General features: G+C 42.2%; 1 protein-coding gene across 2 annotated transcripts in view; it reads left to right on the top strand.

Annotated features, from left to right (window-relative positions):
- Positions 1-442: 442 nt before the first annotated feature.
- The window catches only part of ESR1 (estrogen receptor 1), a 284615-nt gene continuing 268425 nt past the window's right edge, over positions 443-16632 (top strand). For both annotated transcript variants that reach the window (XM_075596522.1, XM_075596521.1), the window contains exon 1: positions 443-1026. In XM_075596522.1, the coding sequence (XP_075452637.1) occupies positions 596-1026 (431 nt within the window). In that variant the 5' untranslated portion in view covers positions 443-595. The remainder of the gene's footprint in view (positions 1027-16632) is intronic.

The raw sequence follows: 16632 nt of genomic DNA, 5'->3' as shown, positions 1-16632 counted from the left end.
ACTGCTTGAAGAAACAAGTGATGTTTAAACCAAGGTCCATGCAATTAGATTGCAAACTCTTCGGAGTAGGGACTCCTTTTCCTAAATGTTACTTTTATGTCTGAAGCACTTCTCCCCTTTATGTATTATGTATTATTTATGATTGTCACATATATTACTGCTGTGAAGCACTATGTACATTAATGGCGCTATATAAATAAAGACAGACATACATACATACATACATACATACATACATACATATATACATACATATATACATACAGCAGCCCTTGGTATCCTGCCAGTACCTTTGTAATGCATATTAACTCAGATGAGCAGGGCTTAAAGTTAGAGAGAGGAAGAAACAGTTAGTTAGACAGTTTTTTTCCCCTGCCCCTGTCCTCACTTGTATCCTCCCTCCTTCCCTTCCTCCTCCTCCTCCTCCTCCTCCTCACTTGCTGAATACCTGTGCAGTGCTGAGCTGCGATATGATTTCTGCTCAAGCTCACACCAGACTGTTCTCTGTTTGCAGGTGCTGCTGATTCCCCCACCCGAGCCAAGCGGACGGTAACCACCAGCCATGCCACCTTCTCCCTGCCAGTAGCTATTGACCATGCCCCTCCACAGCAAAACCTCAGGAGTCACCCTGCTCCATCAAATCCAAGCCGGAGAATTGGAGACCTTGACCAGACCACCCTTGAAGATCCCCCTAGAGCGACCTCTCGGTGAGATGTACGTGGAGAACAACAGGACGGGGATATTTAACTACCCGGAGGGCACCACTTATGACTTTGCTGCCGCTGCTGCTCCGGTCTATAGCTCTGCCAGCCTCAGCTACGCAGCCAGTACTGAGACATTTGGATCCAGCAGCCTGGCCGGGCTTCATTCCCTGAACAATGTACCACCAAGTCCAGTGGTGTTCCTGCAGACAGCCCCACAGCTCTCGCCCTTTATCCATCACCATGGCCAACAGGTGCCCTACTACTTGGAGAGTGAACACGGCACATATGGAGTCAGGGAAGCTGCACCCCCCACTTTTTACAGGTAAACGTGACACTATGATAGTGAAGTGCATGCAATTGACAAGGGCTCACCATCAACTGCACTAAAAAAAAAACTCCCATGTATACTGTAGGATGATGCATCCCAATAATCAGGGACTTGTGTTTTCTGTAATTAATTGTACCTTTATTTTCAATGTAGTAGTAGTTTGGGGGTGGTTGTTTGTTAAACTTTTACCTGGTTTTTAAACAACAACAAAAAAAATGACTTATGTTTTCTGCATTGATGCTGACCTTTCTTTAAAAAAATAACTTATGTTTTCTGCATTGATGCTGACCTTTCTTTAAAAAAATGGCTTATGTTTTCTGCAGTGATACTGACCTTTCTTTAAAAAAATGGCTTATGTTTTCTGCATTGATTCTGACCTTTCTTTCAAAAAATGGCTTATGTTTTCTACATTGATTCTGACCTTTCTTTCAAAAAATTGCTTATTATTTCTGCATTGATTCTGACCTTTCTTTCTAAAAAATGGCTTATATTTTCTGCAATGATTCTGACCTTTCTTTCTAAAAAATGGCTTATGTTTTCTGCAATGATTCTGACCTTTCTTGCTAAAAAATGGCTTATGTTTTCTGCAATGATTCTTACCGTTCTTTTTTTTTTCTTTCTTTTTTTTTAATGGCGTATGTTTACTCTTACTGTTGTTTTGCATACGATGGGGGTTATTTGGTAAAGTATCTCAGCTGCAAAACTGGGGCAAAACCAGTGCAAAGTAAAAAAATATAGCCTTTTAATGGGACTCCTTGTTTTCCCCCTTTATGTCGGGAAACTTTTAGTTAAACCCTTTTCCACGCGAAGAAATATTTTTGGCATAAATTCTATTCAGAATATCTGACAATGTACGTCCCTAAATAACTTACGAGCGTTATCTGGATATGTACAAGGACATTGTAATCATTGTAATAACTAAGAAGGGAAAAGGAGCTAAATGTTGGCAAAAGGTATTTCATTTTGTGTGTTTGCATGAAATAAAACGCCTTTTATTTTGCCGCATATAAGGTTGGTTATTCTGTTTTTCGCAGTGACCAAAAGTTTTACTTTTGAAAGCGTCTACAACTTACTTTCAGATCTCAGAAACCTGTAAACAGAATTTTTTTAATTGCGTAAATTTCATGTCACAAATTTGCAGATAATAAAATCTATACGTAAATTTAAAAAAAAAAAAAATAAGATCTTGCCTGTTAGCAATGACATAACTCAGTGCATGCCACATTGAAGTCCTGCATGACAAAGATGCAGTTAGACTCCAATATACATTTTAAACTATATAAAAATAATAAGGACTTCAGTATTAGGTGAAACCTTTTTTATTTGCACTTACAATTGATATTATAAGACATTAAGACAATGATATATTATTGATAGTATTATGCTGCACTTTCGCAACTGGACTAACACGGCTAGTTCTACTTAAATAATAATACTACTACTACTACTACTACTACTAATAATAATAATAATAAGCAATACTTAGCATGAGTACAAACTTCTGACCATCCAGTCTTCTACTTAAAGCAATACACTCTAAAAACAACATTATTGGTGCTTTTCTAAAATGATGGCCTCCAATGCCCACCTCTGATCCCTGTGATCCTTATTGTAACATCCACAGAAGAAATAACTGCAGAGTTGGGAAGGATTGTAATGCCGGTTCTTCTTGTGGTTTTTCACGGGCAGTGGGAGTGTTAGGCTGGGTAATGCTCTGCAGATTTCAGCTTCTTCGGTTATATTTTCTACAACAGAAATGACCTGCAGTGATTCGAGGTAGATACTCGGCATTATTAAAAATGATATAACATGGGCATTTTGATGGGAGAGAGATTCATTTTTTTCCCATACAAAATTACTCTTTGAAACCCAAAGCTGTTTTTTCTATGTCTTTTTTCCCCCAATCCGATCAGGGAACTTGTTTGATGAAAACATTGTGACACTGTCCCCTCCTTTAATAATTTAATATATTCTAAACAGAATGAATTAGGTATATTCCAAGAGAGAGAGAGAGATATAGTATACGTAATGATAAGCGTGACTAAATTGTCACTTCCCCCCCAGACCTCTTATATACACCTGTATATTCCTGGCAGCATATTACTATTCAATGCAACTGGATTATTTGTAAAATACTAGTATAGAACTGTATGAAAAAAATACTGTGATTACCTATGGTTACTTATGTTATAGAGGGATAAATACGACAATGATCTAGGAATGTACAGAACTTTCCATTACAATTCTAGAGTAATACAAATGTTTAATGCACATAATATGTAAAACTACCAGATGGCACCAGGTCACTGTGACAAAGTCAGCCTTGTTTTTCATACTCAGAAAAGATTAACCCCTCTGCTAATGGAAGCTTTTGCAATGCATTTCACACTCAAATAACAACAAAGGGGTAAAATAAACAAATCTAGACAGAGAGCTGTTTGATTTTGGGGTCCTGTATCTGAGTTACGATAATGAAACAAGTGCGAAGTTGTCATTTTTTGTGTGTGCCATTTTATGCCTTTAAACAAAACACTTGTTCGGCAAATTTAAGGTGCAAGGAACACTGACAAAATAATAAAACTGTCTGAAATTCGCATCAATTTGGATTCAAAGATTGATGCAGCGCAAGATAAAATGGCGCCAGCTGTGCCTATTTCCCAAATGTTTGCCGTCATTAACCCAACAAAATGAACCACGATTAACACGGTACTATAGCTGCCGCTTGTAGTACACGGTATAGTAGAGTTGCTTCCACTGAAAAAAAGTGGTAACACATCTGCCTGGTGAATGTGCTTTTAGTCATTAACAAGTTCAACACATGGCGGTGCATATTTTTGCCAAGGAGCACTGATAAACTGCATTACTGCTGCACATTTAAACTGCTTGTGTGTTATTGTTGTCTATCATTTATTTCAAAATGAACGACCAAATCCATAAAAAAAATTTAAACCACAAGTACAACATTTAACATTCAACTAAGGGGGTTATGTATCAAGGTCAAAAGGGTGCAAAAGTGGGGCAAAATGGGAGCAAAACATTGGCACCAAATGTCTCCAAGAAAAAGATCCCATAGAATGCTATATATATATATATATATATATATATATATATATATATATATATATATATATATAATCATTGATAAATAGTTCCTGCACTCCAGTTCTGTCCCCCCTTTTGCAGATATGAGACTTTTATACATCAATCCCTATGATTTTACATTGCTGTATATGTGTAAGGTCAAAAGTCGCTCATTAAGAAAAGTCAATACCACTATGTATCAACGCAAAAGTGGTGCCAATGCTTCCATGTAAAAAATCCTATTGATTTCAATTGGATTTTCTTCATTTAAAACTCTGGTGGAGTTTTCACCACATAATTGAACTACTTTTGCCTTAATCATATTTTTTTTTTTATTCACTTTCCTACATAGCTTGCACATGCTTTCTAGGGAAAAGATCACTGCAGCATAATCAAGTATTAATACCTATTGTGAAGTTTTGTTTCTTTATAAAGGCGTCACATCTGATCATGGTTGGATACTGACAACAGCAAAACATGCAATTATATACATACAATATCATCATGTAAGTGTAGAGGAAGCCAGAGTCTACACTGATCGTAATGTGTTAGTGCTAAGCTAAGCCATGCCGAGGTAAATAACAAATTGTCACTGAGTTTTTCTTAGAGGTGTACATCAGAAAAAGCTGAGGTCAGTACCGTTTTTTTTTGGTAAGCATTTCTACAAATTTGCCATACATTTAAATATTTTGTCAACATTCCACCATATAAAAGAAAACATAATGCCCAGAATGGAAATGTTCTTATCAGGGATGTATCGAGAGAGAAAGTACAGTGATCGATCTCCTAATCATTAATTGCCACAGATTGGGTTGGTAACACTTTTATAATGGAGAAAGAACAGCTCTAAATGTTCCAACTAAAAATTAGTTAGTCTCCATGATCAAGGTAGAGTGGGTCAGTATTGATGGAACTAGCCCCAAACCGGAACCACATCCTATTAACAGATTGCCAGTGATCTGTTTTATAAACTAAGTTTAAAAACTGGCCCAGACTTTTAATATGGGAAATGGTTTGAAAGACAATTTCTGCCATTTTAGGCCATTTCATTTGGCATCAAGCTTGCAATTGCTCTTGATTTAACTTCAATTTGAGTACCTTTTTGAAACAGCTGGCCATACACTCCTAACCCTTATTTGCAGTGTTCGACAAACCTATACATTTGCTCGCCCCGGGCGAGTGGATTTAACCCCCGGGCGAGTAAATATTGGCCCAACCAGCACACGTTTGGTACTAGGTGGCGAGTAGATTTTTTTGTGTGGCGAGTAGATTTTTTGGTGATTTGTCAACCACTGCTTATTTGTATCATCATTGTGACATTTTTTTTTCTAAGCTACAGATGCCTGAAAAACAGGGTGTCCATGATGAAGTAAAATGTCAGCCAAGGATTGGCATCAAACCCACTAGAGATGTGTGTTTTCACCTAGTTTTGGACAGTTGCTGCTGGACAAAAATACGTAAACATACCGAACCACCAAAACCCAGCGAATTTGAATATCTTACTCCGAGAGCAACTTTTACACTCAATGTTCTCAGAAACGTAGATGATTCTTTGCAAAAGTTGGGGTATATTTGGCGAGTTTCAGAGTGTGTGCTAAAAGAAAATAAGTATTCCATTTTTGCCCTGCACACGGCCAGTTAAGATTCTAATGAACATCTCGCAGTATGAAGAATTTCCTAAAACATTTGAAAGAATGTTTGCCAACATAACTGGTTGAGATTACAATCAAAAATCTATATGTATATGTAGAACCAAAAGCCAATTTTCTTTTTAATTCCTGTATCTTTAGCATTTAAAAATAAAATTAAAACAAGAAGAAGAAAAAACTTTGAACACGAACATCTTATTTTTGAAGCCATTTTATTGGGGAGACTGCTGCTTTAGAACAGACTGGGTGTGTTCATGTAATCTGGAAATAGGTAGCATCTATACTACCAATGTATGCGTGTCCTGAAAAGAGAATGTGAAAGTATACTGTACTGTATGTCCTTAAACAAACAGGGATTCTAAATACAGTAAGGGAATTAAAAAATGCTTGGGAAAGAAAGCCAAGTATCAAATAGGATGTGAGGTCTGCAGCAGATAGGAAATGGGCAGGCACTGTGAGCCAAGTGGTTCTTCTCTGCCATCAAAGGCCCTTATACTGCAAGGTGTGATAAGCGCAGATGACGTGCTAAGTCAATTAAAGTCAATGGTGCTTTTCATTCGATAGCACGTCATCTGTTCTTATCACTCCTTCGAGAATAAGGGTCAAATTCTATGTTTGTAGACATGAAACCATTAAAATGACACCAATTGTGTTACTTATATTTAATTTGTTTCTAAGGCTGCGCTTATAGTGCTGGCGACGGTGACACGATGACGTCGCCACCAGCGAAAGTTGCGATTTGATTTTTAGCGACGTTGATGGCGACAAGGCCAGTGACGTCACCAAAGGGGGCGGGCCGCGCAACTTGATTGGTTTAGAGACAGTCACATGTGGCGGCTGTCTCTAAAAAATCAAATTTACCCGGCTTCCAAATTTTTAGTCGCTACGTCGCCGTCGCGCTTACTATAAGCGCTTGCGACGGTCAATGGATTTGTTTCGGAGCGATGTCGCAAGGCACTATAAGCGCAGCCTAAAGCGTATGTAAAAAGAAGATGCAGGAACGCCCAGTCCTCTATTTGAAAATACACATTTTCTTCTTTTATTTTTATACTTGAATACATTTTTCCTTGCTGTCCTGTAGTGATTATTTTCTTCTTGTTGCACTTTGCTGATTGGTAGTAACGGGTATGGGATCTGGACTAAAAGCTCATGCTCTTATGTGAATAAGAAAGAGTTCTCCGAAATGTCAACCTTCAAGGATTGAAACCAGAGAAACACCGGGTTACTTCTCCCCCCCAAAAAGTGGCATTTTAAAGGAAAAGTACTGATTTTTTTTCTCTCAGTGAGACTCCCCCAAACTCTGAGACCGGAGATGCTAAACATCAGTGAGACTGACTCCGAATCCGAATCTGTGAGAACAGAACTGGAGTGAGAGTTGACATGTCTGAGTGTTTGTATTTTCTATGTTTTTCTTTCAGTATGTGACTGCATCTTTAAGGGTAAATGCTAATAACAGGAATGTGACTGGGCAAAATATCCTGCAACACAAAGCGAAAAATGGGTTGGATACACAACACAAACACAAATTAATGACACCAATAGTGTCAGATGTATTTCTGATACATAATCTTGGATAGCACATTTGAACCCATTAAGTGCTAAAGGGTGATATAATTTTATGGTCTGTAGAGTATCTTTCCAAATTATGCTTTGCCATTCTAAAAGGTATTTGCGTCCATGTTATGTTTAATGATTATGAATAAGCAAATGGTTGCATATTCCTCCATAGAAAATAACAACTTTGATACCTTAACAAAAAAAAAAAGAAGAAAAAACAGAGTGCTGAATAATTTTAAGAAAATGTAGATTTCCTGTGCTTTTCACTTATTTTTTTTTAGGCGAAATGGTACGTACAAGCCTTTATGTGACTACCCCCACCTTGATAAATGCATTATATTTACTTAGTGGCTTTTAAGGCACAGATGGAGAGCAAATATAAATGTTCACAGTTGTGAAGAACATCTCAAATTGCTTACAATGTGATGTTGGCATTATTTAGCAGTCCACAGCTAAAATGTAAGGTAAAGTCGTTTTGTGATGCCTTTGTGTGAGGGAACTTGGAATGGTGGCCGCTGTTTACATGCAACTAGTACACTGGTATATAGCAGTAAGATATGACCTCCGTAAATATCGGGGTGGGGGGCGGGGGTTGTAGTGTTTAAGTCATAGATTATTGCTGGCTGTTTTGCGTGGTATTCTCGCTATGTGAGGGGTGCAGCTCTCGCAGACCCGGGGAGGGACTGTAAAATTCTTGAGATTAAAGCAGAGCATTGAAATTCCTCCTTATTTTCCTCGTCAGGGCTGCCTCAGAAGCTTTATACTATACTGCATAGTACAAGTTAAGCTGTCCTTTTTTTGTTTGGTATATTGATTGAAATGCCATAAGCACCTTTGCTGGCATGGGGTCAGCAGGGCATTGTAGGGCAGTGTGTTGAAGACACCGCAGCAAGTAAAGGAATGTAAAATAAATGTAGGTTAGTCTAGTTCTAGGAGGGCAAGGAATTTTAGACTGCATTTTCTGAGGGTTTATAATACAAATAGTTATGCAAATATTTAAAAAGAAAAACGAATCCAGTTATGCTTAAAAATGTGGGGCCATATATTCTAAACCCCTTAATGCCCTTCCTCTTTTAGCCCTCAGGCCCTCGGTCTGATATTTGTTTGATTTGATATTCTTAGCTGGGGTGTCTAGGGTACAGTGTTTCTCCATTATCTTTTAGCATACAATGCTTCCACTGCAGCCAGGGCTTCTGGGTAATAACATGAAATGAGCACACTGTGCTAATATAGCAAATTAATATATCTAACCCTGCAGGATTTTATATACTTTGTAAAACAATACCTCTACTAATTAAAAGAAGGACTGACCAGAACCGTCCTGCAAATACTGGAAATAGTTAAATGTGTTTCAAGAACATGTAATGATATTCACGTAAAGAAGGTTCCCGCTAAAGCCCAGATCCACAAAAGGGTGCCAAGCACCCTTTGCTCCCAAGCAAAGACATGCTAAGGCTTAGAATAGCATCCTTTTGTGGAACTGGGTCTAAGAAGGTTTTTAATCTTTTGAGAACACAAAATCCATAAATGTTATGCAGTGAAGGAAAAACGTAGAAAAGTCAAGGTACCAATAAGATGCATGTAACCCCTCTTTATTTCCCTAACCTGAGTAAGACACATACTAGGGAGTGGGTCTGAGTCCTACTCCCCTGTATGTACATACTACTAAGCAGCTAGCAGAGAGCCTGGCTGGGGTCAGACAACAGGACAAGACATGTATTTGTAAATAGCAAGGGCTTGTATTCACATACCAATGTGAAGACCCTATATACCACATATTACAGGTTATCACAATAATGAAAACAAAATGGCGTATCGCTGCGCTACTGTCCCACAGTGTCTCTTCCTTGTCCCAGTGGCCCTGTATTTATCATGGCGACCCAGCATGTATGTGCCGGCACAACATTGGAGCCCGTTTATAATACTGATGGGTGCACGGTTGCAGGCCTGTTTCTTCGCAAAGACTTGGGGTGACGTGTGTACTGGCATTATTACTGAAGTGTTGTAGGTGTGATCCCTTCATGGGTTGCTCACGGATTCTAGAACACTGTGGGCTGAAAGTTGCCCTTGGACATTGCTGTTTTCTCTGTGGTTGCTACGACCCTAGTGATCTGTGATGACTCTGCTCCAGTGCTGAGCTTCCTTTCCTCTGCTTGTTGGGTCAGGGACTTGCAATGCCCCCAGTCGCTGTAGCTCTGCCCTCCTAGTACTCCACTTAGTACCAGAAGAGGTAACTATCACAGCACCGGGCAGACACCATGACCACGAACCCTGGTGTGTGCAGTGGAGCCCTAGGAGCAGATATTTTGCTTACCGCCGGGTGGTACGCAGCGACGGTGAATTCCAGCTTAATAAGCGGAGCCCTGGGATAAGACTTTGTAAATCCTTGTTACCGGTACAAACACTCACATATACAGCACATGTACCAACATCTTTAATGAAGATCTTCCCCCAATATCTGGCACAAGAGACTATACAAACCTGAATAGAGGTAGCACCTAGACACCTCTGAGTGAAAAATCTCAAGTACTCACAACAAAGTATATAAACATCTTTAAGAAGATCTTTAATCAAAACAAAACTCCAGGTTCAACATATAACAAAACCAAGTGTGTGACTATTCAATCTAGTCTGACAAAAACTTTTTCTGAAAAAAAGGTGATCCCATGCTTTGTGGTTTTATATTTGGGCCATAGTGCCTAATATTCAACAACTAATAATCCATTGACGATCAGGACATTTGGAAAATCAACCATTGTATGCATAACATTGCATATTTTTGATAGCCCTGTCCAACAAATTGGATTTATATGTTACAGTTGATGTCATGCAAGTAAAATTCCCACATAATGATGCATTTGTACCCCTCCAAGCGCCCTAGCTCCCAGGTTCACCTAGGTCATGCATATGTCATGCAAGTAGAATTCCCACATAATGATGCATTTGTACCCCTCCAAGCACCCTAACTCCCAGGTTCACCTAGGTCATGCATCATGAAGATCACCCACTTGGCTACACTAACCACTGCAACTTCAGTTGACACTCTAGAGGAGTGTTAGGAATCTGATTTCTCAGCGCCGTCCGCGCAACACACAGACTACCCTCAGGGAGACTCAGGGCGCGCAGCGCAACCTCCGGTTACCTGCCTCCACGGGCCGTTAGCTCCTCCATCGCCGCAGGGCCCCTCCCCTCGGCGGCCCCACTGCTCCTCAGTGGCAGGCACTTGCCCTCCGTCCCGCACGCACACGTGTGTCCTCCAACGCTGGTCGCGTGCATGCGCAGCTTACAGAGCGCACGCCCAGCATCCACTCTTCTACTTCCACTCCTGCTATGAGGCTCCGCCCCGTACACCGCACGGGTGTAAGAGTGCTACCGGTGCTCATCTGGGTTGTATCAGCCACACCTATCCAGAGAGGCTCCCTGCAGTCCTCCTGACCCGCTTCCATCCCTGATTGGTCAGCCCAGCCTCATCTAGCATCTCTGAGCCCTCACTCATCGCTCGACATAGTCTCTGTATGGAAGTGTTTGGTGAACTTTCGGTTACTACAGGTTTTGACACGGCTCATACGACTACCCCCTTTGGCTCTTGACTTCGGCTCTCCTTGGACTACGTATTCTCTGGCATCCCACAATCACGGCTTGGACTTCAACCTTCCTCATTTCTCCGCTCCCCAACCTCGGCAAGGCAATCACTATTCTACTCCTATACCCGGTACCGGCAAGTATTGTCTACGTTACTGGCTTGGCAACGCTTAACACTATACTCCGGACTTCGCTCCCTTTGCTGCGGGTGCGTGTATCCCTACTACCCCCTTTGGCACAGGGGACGGGTCTGGTCTGCGGGCAGCACCGGCGTAACAAGGAGTCACATGTAAATCTCATGGTGGCTTAGTATCGTTTTTTGAGAATGGAGAGTATCCTTGTGGTTCTACTGGCACTCTGACCTGTCTCCGTTTAGGCCCTGACTCAACCGACTATTCGTGTTCTTCCCTGTCTGTATTTTGGTATTATTCACAACCATCTGAGTTTTGGTAGGTCTCAATTTCGCCTTCTCTACCCGGGGAAGTTAAGGGGATAAATTCTTCGCCGTTGGTGTCCAGTTCAGGGCTGGCAGCCCTTGCTAAATCCTGCGACCATCCTCCTGCATCAGCAGGGGCATTGCGGATGCCATGTAAAGCATTACGAGATGGGCCCTGGCCCCTAGCTAGTCTGTCACTCCTCATGGGGTTCACAACTGGAGTAGAGGCCTACTCCCGAGTAGGACATCTTATACGCTGAAAAACAAAGAAAGGTAGCGCGAATTCTAAAATAATGGTAAAATATTAATCACCTATGTGATTAGTGAATGTGGTGCCTAATATTCTATAAATGCAAGAATGTAGGCGGCAGCCTGTGATATACCTCTGACCCCCTGGTCAGAGAATGAGAATGTGGACAAAAGATGTATATCTATGGCGCCTAACATATACAAATGTAAACCAAATAAAAGGATATATACAACCGGGACTGATGGGTGTTTCAGATCCAGGAATGTGCTCCAACAGATGAATATTCGTGCTTGAAACAAAAACAAACAAAGTGCATAGCGTAATACTGCGTGGTAAAACAAAACTAGCATACACGTAAAAACAAACAGCTGAGCTAAACAGGTGAACAAATATTAATAAACATTTAATAAAAGGACATATAAAAAAATGACATGACAATAAAAATATATATATTAATATAATGAGACAAGTCCCACTGTGACCTCTGCTGCTTTGGTAGAAATGCCCACTCGCCAGAAGGATGGTAGTGGCAGGCAGTGGATAATTCAGAGAGTATCCCCTCTCATCTGTGGCTGGGTAGCTTGGGCGTTTCTCCTCTGTATCGGTGGCATCCTAGTCACCAGCTGATGCTTCCGAATGGAGCGCCTCACTCAACACGCAAGGCAGAGTGGTGTTGCGCGATCAACTGGGGGTGGTGGACGGCCGTGGCAGATTCGCCATAGAACAGCCCGATTAAGCGTACAGATGGTGGCAGCAGATTCATTGCAGTACAGCCGACAGAAAGGATCATCGATCGGATCAAATCAACAGTAGAGTCAGCGGGACCACCCTACGCGTTTCAGAAGACTCGGCTTCCTTCCTCCTTGTATATGTTAGGCGCCATAGATATATACCTTTTGTCCACATCTTATACGCTGACCTATTGGCAGTAGATGATTCCTATGGATGGTTTTGAATGAGCCAGGCCCTTTCTCAGGTTGCACTCTATATACTGGCAATCCCTTTTTTTTTCTCAAGTATGAATTAGGGCTCTGACTTCCACCAATTTGCGATCATACTTTCCGGGTAAGCCCAAATGTAGAATCAGGACCCTATTGTCCACATGTAGCTCCTGGCCCTGTACTTGTCGGTAATAGAGTCCTTTGTTCTCTTTGTTTGTTGAGTCAGCTGCATTAATTGCAAGCTTATAAGCCACGTGCAATTGTTCTTTAAGGCTGAGATTATACCAAGAGCTGCAGGGCGGCAGCGCTACTCTGTGACGTCATCCTGCGCTTCTGCCGAGCGGCATCTTGATTATACCGGGGAGACAGGGCAGAGGAGGCTTGGAGGCATGGCCGTGAATGGTTCGCCGTCATTGGCTGAACTGCTCACATGACACGGCCGTAGCCAGAGAAAAACAAATTTGGATGTCTCTTCCCCAGCCGTCCACTTGGCAGTATGGTGCACCGCGACTGTCGCCATTGTTATGAGCACTTTAATTGTATGTATGCTACTTGTTTTGGTGCTGCGCAGCGCAGCTCTACACGACGCCCATGTGTTTTTCGGTATAAACATGGCCTATGTCTCTGTACATACTACATGTACGTAGTGAGAGATGTACCATCAGCTGCAACACTGAAGCAGAGATCCAGTGGCAATCTAGCCTCACACCAGAATATCCCGGTCTCGTTACAGGTGCAGTTGTTCACATGCACTAAGAGGTGCACGTGTTGGTTCCATTTTCCTTTCTAGAGCAAATGGGTATTTGCTCATTTTATCTATGCTGCTATCATTCTTGACACATCTCTTCCCTGAGTGTCCATACTTAACACATGGGAGGTGCATTTACTTGTTAGTGTTCAGAGTTCATTTTGTCGAGCAGGCCCCCCTTTTTGGCAACATCCTTATGGTCCCTTTTACTGCTTGCCCCTGCTGAGATCCTGGCTTGTTCTTTGTAACATTACTGTTATTTTCCTGCCCTGTTCTGGAATTGCCACTTCCTCTGGGGTAATGAATACTGTGGATGGGTATCCACTTGTAGGGCTGGTCCCCAGACATCCTGGGGGCTTTTCTGCTTTGCCTATTGAGGCATGTGTGCATTCCCGTTCCTGGGACATGCTCTTGTCATGTACTATGGAATCCTAACTGATGAGGTACTATCCTTAACTACAACACAATAAAAGGGGGGGTGACTGACCTATACTATACTTTAGCAAACATAACCCCTACCTCTACTCCCCGAGGCTCCTCTCCTTTTGCCATGCTGGAACCGCACTCCCAGAAATCTCTGCTTCCTTCTTTATACCTCCTGTGATGCGGTACCTCTGTGTCACTAAAGGGTGGAGCCCAGCATCGACTGCTCACCATTAACCCCTTGTTATACATTAGTAAACCCACAAGGGGAGGGGCTACACATGTATTATAGGTTATCACAATAATTGAAACAATGTGTGTATCACTGCACTACTGTCCCTCACTGGCTCCCTTAGTCCCAGTGGCCCTGTATTTATCAAGGGGGCCTGTGTAGTACCGGGACAGCATTGGAGCTCGTTTATAATACTGATGTGTGTATGGTTTCAGTCCTGTTTCTTCGCAAAGACTTGGGTTAACATGTGTGTACTGGCATAAATACTGCAGTGTTGTAAATGTGATCCCCTTATGGGTTACTCACAGATCCAAGAACACTGGGAGGAACACTGGGAGGTGCAAGTTGCCCTTGGTCCTTTGCTGTTCTCTCAGTGGTCGCTACAACCCTGGTGATCTGTGATGACTTTGCACCCGTTCTGATCTTCATTTCTTCCTTGGGACAGGAATTTGCTATGCCCCCTTTCACTGCAGCTCTGTCGTCCTCAAGCTCCACTTGGGACTTAGACACTTCTCACTATGCTCCTCCTCCTTAGCATACTGAATCACATGAACCTTTCTTTAGGTTCACAGTCATTGGCTTGGTGACCTATCCATATTACATAGGTATCCCTGAATGGCCAAATACATGTACATGACAAAAAAGCAACAAAGAACATATGTGTAAGTTTCTAGACATGACAGACATGTTCGTTTCAAGCATCATGTTACCTGCCACCTTCCTGACGGAAGGCAATGTAAATGTCTCAAATGCCTCAAAAATATTTTCCTTTCAAAAAAGGACAAAATGAGAGATTGCCGAACAATCTTCCTTTTGCAGAAGCCCAGCACAATATGCATTTTCTCTTTAATGGAAACTCGTATGCGACTTCATTGATGGAAATTTCATTTCAAGGATTTATATTTATTGCTCCGTTGTGTTACTTTGCAGGCAACCATCTCACGAGTAGGTTATAATAAAAGCTTAAAACAATCTGATTTTCTGGAGCTCCAGAAAACAAAAAAACAACAAGAATTAGTTACGAAACGAAGAGAAAAACATAATTTAATGGAGGGATTATTCATAAGCCGTGAAAAATGCCCTCAGAATTGAATATCAAACAGACCATGCAGTCATTTTTCTCCAGTATTTATTGTGTGGTGATTTTGGCAACATGTTCAAGTACATAAAAGTCCTCTCCAACATAGATGACATGTGCAACTGGTACAAACACGGAGTCATATATCAATTATTGTGCTATTTAATCTAAATCATAGAAAATATGCACATTATTTCATAAGTTTCAAATATTATTTTGCAATATATTTGTTTATACTTGACTTGCATAATTTACTTGGTAATATTACCAAAGACCAGTGTTGTGGATGAATTGCACGTGCAGTTTATTTTGTTTTTCTTTTAATGTATTTATAAAGGAAATGAAACTACTCTTTGGTTATATATATGTGTGTGTGTGTGTGTGTTTGTGTGTATATATGTGTGTGTGTGTGTGTGTATATATATATGTAGTGGTGTTCCCCTGAGCCTCTCTTTCTTGTACTTAGCTGCGAGTGCTGCATGGACATGCGACAGGTCAGCTGGCATTCAGAGAGTGAGGGGGTTGAGCAGGTAGCGTTCGGGTGTCACCGAGGCCCCGCGGTGGTCCGACAAGCACAGGGCGCCGCCATGTTGGATCATTGCGCATGCGCAGTATAGATGTGCTGCGAGGAGCTCCAGGAAGGTCGCGCATGTGCAGAGTAAGCGCGCGAACGGCGGAACAATAGAGCGGAGGCTCTTAGCGGAACCACAACTCCCATGAGTCCCAGTAAGGTCAGAGGGGACTAAGGAACCAATAGGAAGGTGAGGATTGCGGAGAGGCAGGAAAGGGAAGCTAGCTGCGAGACCACGCTAGCCAGTGCGCCCTGGGGAAGCAAGAGGAGAGGAGGTGTGTGTTGCAGGGGGTCAGTGACCCACTGCATAGGCCAGAGATTACCCATGGGCCCCAGTGCAGACCCTGAGTCACCACTAACTTGTGGTACTGCAGGGAACGGCCACAGACAAGGACAGAATATCCCTTTACTGAGAATAGCAGACAGGGACACAGTATCTTCTTGCGCTGCTGTGAGATTGGTGGTTTGGGAGCAAGCTGCTGGATTCAAGTAAAGACTCAAGTACAGACTCGTGGGAGACTACTCTGGATCGACGGATCCTTTGCGATGCACAATGTCCGGCTGTTGGAGCGGTCGAAAGGTATTATAAATAAGTGCGCCAACACCGGTACCTGCAGGCGCTGATCCCGCCTTGGGGGAGGGTTCTTTAGGGACACTGAGGGTTGAGTGACCAAGGGACTGGTCCAGTACATTGGACACGGTGTGGGGCACACGCGGTGGTGGGAAGAGACATTACTCCAGGTTGGAGGCGGCAAGACTGCAAGTGTTACTGTCCCGGCCAGCTTTAACCTAAAGCGGCTGCCTCCGCGGGTTAAAAATAGCTGCGGACGGCGCGCGGCAATCTTCGGCCGGTTTTCCCGCGCCTCGGGTGCTTTCAATAGTAAGCGCCATTAGTGCTTATCTATTGAAGCGGCCGCCGCGCGGGAAACTCTGTTTCAAACAGAGAAAGGCCCCGCGGTTAGCCCGCACTAAACCCGGCTAGAATAAAGCTGGCCGGGACAGTATATCATTGTATTGCCATATCTTCTTGCAGAGTGATTAGTTATATAGAA

The sequence above is a fragment of the Ascaphus truei genome, chromosome 4, assembly GCF_040206685.1.
Source record: "Ascaphus truei isolate aAscTru1 chromosome 4, aAscTru1.hap1, whole genome shotgun sequence".
Taxonomy (NCBI): domain Eukaryota; kingdom Metazoa; phylum Chordata; class Amphibia; order Anura; family Ascaphidae; genus Ascaphus; species Ascaphus truei.
Note: the sequence above shows the minus strand (reverse complement) of the source record. Positions and strands in the feature narration are given on the sequence as shown.